The sequence below is a fragment of the Lithobates pipiens genome, unplaced genomic scaffold (assembly GCF_037356315.1).
Source record: "Lithobates pipiens isolate NorthernLeopardFrog02 unplaced genomic scaffold, aLitPip1_a1.2 Scaffold_10, whole genome shotgun sequence".
NCBI classification, from domain to species: Eukaryota; Metazoa; Chordata; class Amphibia; order Anura; family Ranidae; genus Lithobates; species Lithobates pipiens.
Window position 1 is genome coordinate 214,481,261 of NW_027507686.1, and position 12,066 is coordinate 214,493,326.

General features: G+C 39.2%; 1 protein-coding gene across 1 annotated transcript in view; it reads right to left on the reverse strand.

The window, feature by feature from the left end:
• LOC143939048 (NADH-cytochrome b5 reductase 2) overlaps nucleotides 1-9,410 on the reverse strand; it is a 29,884-nt gene extending 20,474 nt beyond the window's left edge. The window contains exons 1-5 of the mRNA XM_077460938.1: nucleotides 9,273-9,410; nucleotides 6,552-6,698; nucleotides 4,213-4,285; nucleotides 2,718-2,824; nucleotides 840-969 (exon numbers count right to left, since the gene is read on the reverse strand). Coding sequence (XP_077317064.1) covers nucleotides 840-969; nucleotides 2,718-2,824; nucleotides 4,213-4,285; nucleotides 6,552-6,698; nucleotides 9,273-9,275 — 460 coding nt within the window. The 5' untranslated portion in view covers nucleotides 9,276-9,410. The remainder of the gene's footprint in view (nucleotides 1-839; nucleotides 970-2,717; nucleotides 2,825-4,212; nucleotides 4,286-6,551; nucleotides 6,699-9,272) is intronic.
• Between the last annotated feature and the right edge of the window lie 2,656 nt (nucleotides 9,411-12,066).

Below are 12,066 nucleotides of genomic sequence, written 5' to 3' on the forward strand. Positions count from 1 at the left end.
TTCCTCCCACAATCCAAAGACATGCAGGTAAGTTAATTGGTTTCTGTCCAAAATTGGCCCTAGTATATGAATGGGGACCTTGGATTGTGGGCTCCTTGAGGGTAGGGACTGATGTGAGTGTGCAATGTACAGCGATAGGGACAATTGTAGACACTCACAGGTTTAACTGGATGGACTGGTGTCTTTATTCAACCTAACTATGAAAAATGAAATGTTCATCACCACTTGCCACAGAGTTTTCATAGGCTACAGGCAGTGGGACTGCACCTATCCCTCCCAGTGTACTAAAGCACCTGGAGGGACCCACAACAGCTAAATGTCTCTGTGGGAAAAAAGCTCAAGGAGCAGCAATAAAACACTACAACTGTATAGAACTGTAAAGCAGAGAAAAGAGCCCAAGTATGTAAAGGGCAAATCACTCCTTCTGCTGATCCTCTGCCTTCAGTACTCCAAGCCATTGCCCTGGAACAAGTATGCAGATTAGCATACTCAGAGTAAAGTCAGAAGTCATTATCTCTATACTTGTTCAGGGTCATCAACTCAAAGTGTTAAAGCCAGAGGTTCAGCATGACAACCAAGTAACTACAATTTGCAGAATGAGAATAAACCAACAACAGAATATATGGTGGAGATTTCCAAAAACTGGAGCATTTGGAATCTGGTGCAGTTGTCCATGGTCACCAATCAGCTTCTAACTTCAGCTTTTTCAATGACGCTTTGACACTAAAACCTGGAAGCAGATTGGTTTCTGTGCAGAGCTGCACCAGATTTTGCACGCTCCAGTTTTAGTAAATCCCCCCCCCCATGTTTCACTTAGGAAAAGTTTCCTTTTAACATACCTTTTCTTTTGTAGACTAGAAGACCATTAGGCCCCCGAAAGTCAATCGTGTCCCCTATTTTTAAGCTGTCCAAATACTGGGACATTTTTCCTCCATCTGGGAATTTGGGGTTCACATTTTTGTAATAAACCTGAAAGGCAGAACCGACTATTGTTAGAATTTCTCAAAACCTGCAGTAGATACCAATAAGATCCGGATTCAAACACCAGATTCCAAATGGTGACATTCACAGAAAGGTGCATCCTGGACCACGGACAGTTTACAGGAACATTTAGAGGGTATAATGCCCCATACACACGATCAGAAAATCAGATGAAAAATGCCACATTTAAATCGATTGTACGATAATCGGATCATTAGTACAGAGCTTTCGAGAGCCAATCGGGACAGCTCATCCGATATTATTCTATCAGACATGCACAAATTTTTTTTTCGTACGATGCCAGATCGTACGATTTTCGTTTAATCGGTACAGCTATCGTTCAAAAATGCAATACAGATGCATTACAACACATTACATCACTTCCGAATTTTTTCATTCTGTTGTATGAGAATTTTCATGACTTTAGTAAATTCATCAGATTCGACGAGAGATTAACATGCAAATAAAAACCCCCCAAAAAAAAAACGGACGATGATTTGTCCGATAATCTCATGGTGTGTATGGGGCATTAGTGCAAAGACAAACTTTACTACCTAGCCAACTGTACTGCAAAAGCAATCATAGTAATAAATTATATATTAGTGCACAACCTTTTATTTAATTTTTGGAGAAAATAACATCTTAAAGAAAGTTATGCCGGACAACTTCCTTTCCTCTGTCAGGCTCTGTGATCACAGGTCTGACTAGGGAGCAGATGGATATATAAAGCTCATCGCCTATCGCTGACTGCAAGTCTTGTTCTGAATGAGGTTATATTAGGGATGTATCACTATTCAGGGACACCAGCATTACAGCAGATATTATTTACACTAGCACTTATCAATTAGAACTTTGCGGCACCCTTGGGTACCATCTGGGCTCATCAGAGGTGCCCTGCTTCCTTATTTTTGGATGGTGTTATGCTTTTCCATGGTGCAGCAGGCCAAACGCAAGCATCATAAAGATGTGAACAATAATTCAGGGCTGCAACAGCTTTCAGAACAGGGGCGGACTGACAACTCATGGGGCCCCCGGGCAATAGTATATTATGGGGCCCCAGGCAATAGGAGAAGATTATGGGGCCCTCGGGCAATTGGAGATTATGGTGCCCCAGGCAAAAGATTATACACACGCAGACGCACAATATACACACACAGAATACACATACACACACTGAAAAGGTACTGGAGATGCTGAGCAGCTATAATCTTGGGATTAAAAAACAAAACAAAAAAAACATATTTTTACATACTGTCCCTGGTTTTATTGATGCTGGCATCCCTAATGGGGCCCTTTGGTGGCATGGGGCCCTCGGGCAGTGCCCGAGTAACCTAATGGTCAGTCCGCCCCTGTTTCAGAAGAGAATTAAAGTCTGCCTTTATCTAAACTTGATCTGCCTCCTGCCAACTGGCATGTAACCGCAGCTAGAAGGTAAGACTCGGATGTGAAAGTGGAGGGGCTGAGGACTCCAATGTGACTCTGACATAAAAGCATGGGATTGAGGACTCTGATGTGGAATGGTGAGATTTCGGACACTCCAGTGAAAGGGGGAAGGGGCTTCTGATTTCAGACTAAAGGCGCCAAGATTTTGCATATTTTTATAGGATGTTGTGACTGAGAAAAGATTAGGAAACACTGGTTTACACCAACGAAGGGGACAAATTCTCCCCACCTCCCAACCCAGTACTCTATTGTTCAGTACTACCTTTACTCGTATCTACATAAATACATTTTACCTTTACAACCAGATCAACGTGACCTTTCACCTCATCACTGGACACCGGGGTGTACGCCCGAACCACCAAGCTGCCATTGACTTTAGCTGAGAGGTAGATGTGCTGTCCTATAAAAAAGATTATATGTAATAAAAGTGTTATACTCAATAAAAAACATGCCATTTTTTTAGATTTTGCTAATTCTAGAGAATTGTAGATATCTAGACATTCAGTGGATTCACTAAAACTGAAGAGTGCAAAATTTGGGTGCAGCACTACATAGAAACCAATCAGCTTCCAGGTTTTATTGTCAAAGCTTAATTAAACAAGCTGAAGTTAGAGGCCGATTGGCTACCATGAAGCTGCACTAGATTTTGCACTTCCCAGTTTTAGTAAATCAACCCCTATGTTTATGTGAACATTCTGTGGACTATAGCTAATAGACAGCCATCATGGTATAAAGTAAGTGCCAGCTTTGCCACAAATTAATTGCATTCTCGATAATATATTTTTTTTTAAGAAATCCAACAGGGAGAACACCCACCCCCATTCGGTTCGCACCAGAACATTCGATCAGGCAAAAGATGTGTTCGAACACGCGAACACCGTTAAAGTCTATGGAACAAGAACATGAAAAATCAAAAGTGCTAATTTTAAAGGCTGATATGCAAGTTATTATCATAAAAAGTGTTTGGTGGAGTTTTTTTATTTTTTTTTATTTTGGTTCGGGGTTCCCCATGCCATTTTTATCAATGAACTTTTATGTGTATTGCCGGACCGACAATTCATTGTAGCCGGGAGTACTTTAAATTACTTTTTTTCCTTTAGAAATGCCATTTTGCTGTCAGACTGTTCTAAACACGGGAAACATGCGCCACTTTACAGGCATACTATAGACAACCCCCAGGTACAAAATTTTAAGGAAAATTACACTTTTATAGTTTCACTTTAATCATTATTAAAATCACTTCTCCCAAAAAATGGCAGTTTTTAAAACTTTTTTTTTCCATTGATACATGTCCACCGGGGTCAGGACCCGGGTCCCCAAACACTTTTTATGACAATACCATGCATATAAGCCTTTAAAATTAGCACTTTTGATTTCTCACACAGACTTTTAAAGGGTGTTCCGCGGCTTTCGAATTTGCCGCGAACACACGATATTCGAGTCGAACTTAGGTTTGACTCAAACATTGGGACCATCCCTAGTCATAATAGGTATGAAGACCCCAGAACTCAGCATATACATCTCACCAGTAAAGTCTGTGAAGGTCTTCATTTTTCCAGATCATAGTATAGCTAGTCAGTCTCATATAACTGGAAATGTGAAGTCGATTGTCACTACTACTAGCTCTCTAATAGAGTTCCAGAGAGATATAAGAAACTCTTAACCGGTCTAACTTTCCAGCAACTACTACATATGGAAAATTAAGGTTAATATTGATAATAATTTGCTGTGGCATGTACATTGATGTTGTTTTCTCCTTTCAAAAGGAGTCAATCTCATCATCTTTACCTATAGGAAGTCCCAAAATGTGCTCCGATGATGGTAGACCAAATCGGAATTTCTTGGTGTCATGACTTATTTCCTGCAAACAGCAATAATGATGAGTTAACAAAACAATTAAACCCCCCAATAAAATATATTACTGAGAGTAAGAAGAAGTAGGTTACAGTGCCCAGGATCCCATATGGGACCCAAGTCGCTATAGATGGATGACGCCCTGATTTTTTTTTTAAATGCTTATAATTAATACTGAGACAGTCTAAAGCTATTGTAGCTAAACCCGTAGTGCCCAATAATTATTAGTAAATACTTAGGCAGGCCATGCATTTTGCAATTTTCTTTCCTTCAACCATGGGATGAAAAAAAAGAATGTTGCTTGATTCCCATTCAACATTCACTCTATTGATGGGGCAATCCCTCCAGCACCGCTATTGTGTTCTGACAGCAGGAAGTGTGATGAACCTTCCCCAAAAGTAAAATACAATGATCACTGCTGGTGGATATAGTTACATAGAAGCTGAGGTTGAAAAAAGACAAAAGTCCAACCTGTGTGTGCTTTATGTGTATATTACATTGTATATCCCTGTATGTTGTGGTCGTTAAGGTGTCAGTTTTTTCAGTTTTTTTTAATTATTGATGCTCCCTGCTATAACCACTGCTTGTGGAATAGAATTCCACATTCTTACCGCTCTAACAGTAAAGAACCCTCTATGTAGTTTAAGCTTAAAGTGCTTCTCTTTTTAATAAATGGCCATGTGTCTTTTTAAATTCTCTTGCGTGGAAGAGTTTTATCCCTATTGTGGGGTCACCAGTATGGAATTTGTACATCGAAATCATATCCCCTCTCAAGCGTCTCTTCTCTAGAGAGAATAAGTTCAGTGCTTTTAGTCTTTCCCCATAGCTGAGATCCTCCAGTCCCTTTAATAGCTTTGTTGCCCTTCTCTGGACTTTCTCCAGCTCCATTACATCCTTCCTGGGGACTGGTGCCCAGAACTGGACGGTATACTCCAGGTGAGGCCAGACCAGAGTCTTGTAGAGCGGGAGAAGTATCGTTTTATCTCTAGAATTAATCCCCTTTTTAATGCATGCCAATATTCTGTTGGCTTTGCTTGCAGCAGCTTGGCATTTCATGCCATTGCTGAGCCTATCATCTACTACGACCCTCAAGTCTTTCTCCATCCTAGATTCCCCCAGAGGCTCTTCCCTTAGTGAGTAGGTTGCGTCTTTATTTTTGGCACCCAAATGCATTATTTAAAATTTTTCAACATTAAACCTCATTTGCCATGTAGTTGCCCACCCCGTTGATTTGTTCAGATCTTCTTGCAAGGTTTCCACATGCATAGAAGTTATTTCCCTGCTTAGCTTAGTATCGTCAGAAAATACTGAGATTGAGCTGTTTACCCCATCCTCCAGGTCGTTTATGAATAAATTAAATAGGATTGGTCCCAGAACAGAACCCTGGGGGACCCCACTTTCCACCCCTGACCATTCTGAGTGCTCCCCATTTATCACCACCCTCTGAACTCGCCCTTGTAGCCCATTTTCAATCCATGTACTCACCTTATGGTCCATGTCAACGGACCTTATTTTGTACAGTAAACATTTATGGGGAACTGTGTCAAATTCTTTTGCAAAAACCAGATACACCACGTCTACGGGCCTTCCTTTATCTAGATGGAGGCTTACTTCCTCATAGAAGGTTAATAGATTGGTTTGGCAAGAATGATTCTTCATGAATCCATGCTAATTACTGCTAATTATACAAGATTTTTGTAAAAAAAACAAAAAAAACAAAACAAAAAGGTATTTAGTCCCTTGTCATCCCCTATAGTGAAACAGCACAGCCTGCCCATAGACTGATCGAAATTTAGACGGTTTCTGCTGAACCAGCTGCATTTTGATCTGTCTATGGCCAGATTTACTTCTACCAGTACCCGCATGCCCACTGATGCAGAGAAAATCACACTTCTCCTGGGCCCCCACTGTGCTCAAAGAGCTGAAAAACCACGTAGTAGGTCACTACGTTCGTGATTGTTGACCAACAATTGTGTGGCCGTGTGTATGCAATACAAATTTGGGCCAACACCCTTTGCACAAAAGTTTACAGTTTTGTTGGCCAATAATCCGATCGTGTGTACGAGGCGTAAGACAGAACAAATACCTAGTTGCGAGGAAAATCCTGCATTGCTTTGGGGTAGTTTTGCATTTTTTAATGAATTCTCTACTTCATACATATACTTACCGATTTCACTGCATTTATGTGATCACATTTCGTTTCTATTGATTGCACTTCGTTTCTATTGATTGCACTACAATAAAGAGTAAAGGGAAGCTTGTAGGGTTTGTACCTGTTTTTCAATAAGAGGAAGAGGATACTTGGTGTTAGGGTCCAGGAGGGTGACCGGGTCCTTCTTTTCTTGTGTTCCCATAGATTTAATCATGAATAATAACGTGCTCACTACGACCACAGCCAGTGCTATTATCAGCATGGCGTCCTGATAAGAAAGAGAGATTGTGACATAAGGATGGGGAAAAATGCAGATATAAAAAATATACATAACTCTTGAGTTTTTTCCCCCAAAATATGAACACATACAGTATAGCATTTAGGCTCTGTTCATATTTTTACAGGCGTTTTTATGACATTTCCTGGCATTTTTGTACAGGCATTTTGAGTTGACAACCAATGTAAAGCAGTAAAATGCCTGTAATCTGCCAAAAAACAAGTTCATGTACATTTTTTGAGCGACGGGCGTTTTGCTTAAGGCGACAGAAGACTCAGATGTGAACAGGGGCCATTGAAATGAATGAGAATCGTCTTGTTGGCAGTTTTCAGAGCTGAGGCTTAGAGGAGAAAATCACCCAAAAATGCCTAGATGTGAACGGAGCCTTATGCTGCGTACACACCACTGGACTTTTCAACAGCAAAGGTCTGACGGAACGAATCCGCCGGACAATTCGATTGTGCGTGGGCATCATCAGACCTTTGCTGTCCAAAAATCTGACAGACTTTAGAAATAGAACATGTTTCAAATTTTTCTGCCGGACCCAGTTCCTATTGAAAAATCCGCTCATCTGTATGCTAGCCCGACAGATGAAAACCGACACTAGGGCAGCTATTGGCTACTGGCTATGAACTTCCTTATTCTAGTCCGGTCGTACGTCATCACGTTCGAATCCGTCAGGCTTTGGTGTGATTGTGTGTGGCCATGTCCATTCATTCGGAAAGTCTGTCGGAACTCCGCCGAAAGTCCGTCGGGAAGACTGTCAGACCTAGTCTGCTGCAAAGTCTGGTTGTGTGTACGTGGCATTAGGCTGCATTCACACTTTTGAATCCTGGGCAGATTTGCCGCGATTGTGCCCACAATTTGAAAGCGCCAATGTGTGCATAACAAATCTCGGGGCTCAAACTTGAGATGCCATTCATCTGAATGACACCTAAAATCGTGTTGTGGGTCTACCGCGATTCTTGCAAGGTAAATTGCGCTGCAATCACGGAAACCCGCATCGCATGTTGCCCAAAAAAAGTTCAGGAGCTACTTGGGTAACGTGCTTCACGCAATGTGGGTTGGAGGCACTGGGCAGCACGATTTATCGCGGCAGACCCCGCACAGCGATTTTAGGTGTCATTCAAATAAATGCCATCTCAAGTGTGACTCCCGCGATTTGTCGCTCACGCAGCAGTGCTTTCAAATGGTGGGTTAGAACCGCAGCAAATCTACCCATGATTCAAAACACTGAAGTGTGAATGCAGCCTTAGGCCCCGTTCACACCTGAGCGATTTTCACCTTGTAAAACGCTCAGCTCTAAAGCTCCAAAATGTCCAACAAGCAAAATTTCATTCATTTCAATGGTCCCTGTATACCTCTGCATTTTCTGTTGCCTGAAGCAAAATTCCTGAGGCTCAAAAAAGTACATGGGCTTCCAGTGCTCAAAGAAAGGTCCAAAAAGACATGGATGAGCGAGTTCGGGGTGAAGGAACTTTGCTGTGTTTTTCACGTTTCCTGTAACGCAAAGGTGTGATTGCAGCCCCCAAGTGCACCTATGGCAAACACTTGTCTAGGGAACTGATTCCAATAATTAAAAATATTGTGCTGCATGCTAAATTCTCTCTGTAGATAAATACTAAATAAAAAAATCAGTGGGGAATAGGTGACAGGTACTCTTTGCAATGTTAAACTCTTCCTACAAAACCTGTTTTTTTTTTGTAATCTGAGAGATGTTTGTGCATTTTAGAATTAAAAATGTGTTCCTGCTAATCTGCCAGTCCTGGCTAGGTGGTGGAGTTATGCAATCTTCTGTAATGATTATACACAGAGAGAGAAATCCATACTATACTATTTTGTGCTGCTTTATATCTATGGAATTTCCCAGAATCCTCGCCCAGCTCTGTGTGTCTGCAGACCATCCCATGGCCTGACACCACCTCATAACCTGACAGCGGCCAATAGAAACTCTCCCTTCTCTTGCTATACATCACACCAGACACGCCCCCCTCGCTCACACATGTGCTGCATTCCCAATGAACATGTTATACATTGATGGGGACACATTCTTCCTCTGACAGCCTGCTGGATGCCCAGATCTCACTCTTCATGTGAGAATCACTCCACTCATTTTTTTCCCCCATTGTATCAATCTGATCATATTAAAGATCTACATTACTGTAACAGTTCCAGTTCTCTATTATGGTGATAACTGTAACCATGTATATTGCAATGATCAAAAAGCATTCCATTGCTAGAAGTATTCATCTGCAGGCAGCAACTAAATAAACATGCATTGCAATCACAAAAAAAAAAAAAAAGGACCATGCAATAATTATACAATTATTATTATTGCACTGATGCAACCTGCAGACACTACTACAAAGAACAATGTCATTATTTCTACTATGTTTAAAAAAAGATTATTGCAAGCATGCAAATACCATGCAATCTGCAGGCATTGCACTACAAGTGTACAGCATGAAACTGCAGATCTGAGATAATATATTAGAAGTTGAAGGGTTAAATCACAAGTGGTAAAGTATTACAACACAAAGCAGGATTGAATTAAATGAAACTCACCATTGTGTATTCCTGCAGAGTCAGATGGGGATGCTTCTCACATCAAGACACCAGGCACAGCCTACAAGAGGCTCATGATTATAGTCCTCTGTCTGCCCCGCCCATCTACTACCAGCACCGCCCCCCTGCACAGGGGAAAGGGAGCTCTGATAGTAGTCTATGTGTTGGAGAATGACAGGTGGGCGGGGCTACGCTGACAGGTTGTGTATAGCAGGGAGGAATCTGCTTCTATCCCTTCCTATCAATAACAATAATAGTAAATAATATAATACTATAACTTCCAAATAATAATAACACATTTGCTTCCTATTATTATTGATAATATTAGTAGCAATTGAAAAATAATAATATTACTTCCTTATAGTAACAATAACAATGATATTTTTTCTCTTCCTATTAATAAGGATAATATAAATAATAATTAATACTATCACTTTCTAAAAACAATAATAATAATGATATATCTTCCTATCCTTAGTAATAATAATAATAATATAAATATTAATTGATATTAATGGGCTCCATTGACAACAATTCTTTAAGGACACGGATGCTTGTATGCTCAGTACTATGGCATAGGGATGAGGAGAGGGGGAGGTGTTCTGTAGTGCAGAGCAGAACCTGGGCTGGTTCTGCTCTGTGAATAAATGAACTACAAGTCCCATCTTCATAAAAATAATAATAATACTGATATATCTTCCTATCCTTAGTAATAATAATAATAACAATATTAATAATAATACTTCTTACCAACAATAATAATAGCAATAAGAATATCACATAATAATATTTCTTCCTATCATTAATAAAATGAGTAATAGTTATAATAATAATATTATTTCTTCCAAAATATAATAGCAGTAGTAGTAATAATAATCATAATACTATAAATAATAGTACTATATTTTCCTATCATTAATATTAGTAATAATTATAATAATAATATTTATTCCTAACAATAATAGTGATAGTAATATTAATACTATCACTTCTCAATAATAACAATACCAATAATAACACTAAAATCTCTTCCCATCATTAATAATAATAGTAATAATATTTCTTCCTGATAATAAAAGTAATATTAATATTAACAGTATCACTTCCAAATAATAACAATAATAATGCTATATCTTCCTATCATTAATAATATTCATATTGATAATAATAAAAAGCGTGATAGAACAGACTTGCATTTCTGTTTGCTATGGAACTACAAGTACCAGAACTTTTCCTGTCATTAATATTAGTAGTAGTAGTAATAATAAAAAGCGTGATAGAACAGACTTGCATTTCTGTTTGCTATGGAACTACAAGTACCAGAACTTTTCCTGTCATTAATATTAGTAGTAGTAGTAATAATAAAAAGTGTGATAGAACAGACTTGTATTTCTGTTTGCTACGGGCTATGGAACTACAAGTACCAGGACAAGGGCTCAATGTACAAATTATATCATTTCATATGATTTTTATATTGTTTTGAACACTGTTATGATATTGTATTTTTCAATAAAATAAATATTTTTTTCTACTTTCCTATTTGCTTCCATGCCTTAAAAGTCCGACCTGTTGATATCTATTTGGTATCTTCTTTGTTTTCCCTTGATACATTATGGATGTGGCACTGTGGGTGCTCCCTCCTTCCTATTTCTCCTACAAGTACCAGCACTCGATTTATTCCCTGGAGGTATCTCATTGAACTAATATACTGATCTCTGTTGTTCATATGCAGGTTATGTCAGTCAGAGAGGATTCCAACTCCTTAGTATTCACTCATTCAAACAGGTAGCAACCCTTGTTGCTCTTCTGGCTTGTGGTCCACTTGAATAGATAATTTTTAGCGGCAATACAGCTTTTCATTCTACTTTAAGGGGGGCAAAACTGTGGCTTAACTTTCTATTTAACTGCCCCCCCAAACATCCATGTGAATCCTGTCTAATGGGAAACAAAAAACTAGTAAATTTGGGCTCCATTGACAACAATTCTTTAAGGACATGGATGCTTCCGGTATATGCTTAGTACTATGACATGGGGATGAGGAGAGGGGGAGGTGTTCTGTAGTGCAGAGCAGAGCCTGGGCTGGCTCTGCTTTGTAAATAAATGAACTACAAGTCCCATCTGCCACTACAGCAGACAGGTGTGTAGCCCTCAATGGACTACAAATGCAATAATCAGCACACTTATTGTTGATCGATTCTTCCTTTAGATTTGTAACTGAAAAGCCGTACGGAGGTAAAGGCAGAGAGCTAGAGGAAGATTTTGCAGGAGCCTGACATTGCACCCGCAATACGCTGTTCATGGGTGCAATACTTTACAGACTCCTGTATAAAATAAATAAATGCACCTTTTTCTGTAAAAATATGTGCATTTATTATTCATTTAAAAAAATAAATAAAAAAAACATATCTATATATATAAATATATATATATATATATATATATATATATATATATATATATATATATATATATATATATATGTGTGTGAACCTAGCCTTTAAGATCCAGTTTGAGATTGGCACGCTGCTTGTACTGTACATCCTTTAAAATTATGCACCAGCTATTGTACAAGGTATATCAGCCTTGTGTAGTCAGACTGACACTTCCTTTCACGATCTTGCTATACATATATATATATAGCTTTATCTGGATTAGTTCTGCTTTAGTGCGGTTGTCTTTAACCCCCATTGTTTGTGGTTTCATTCTGTAGGAGGGAGAACTCATAAAACTAAGCTCAGTAGATGAACATGGCTGGTGCAGAGGACGTCTCCACCCTGGGGAAATCAGATTTTAT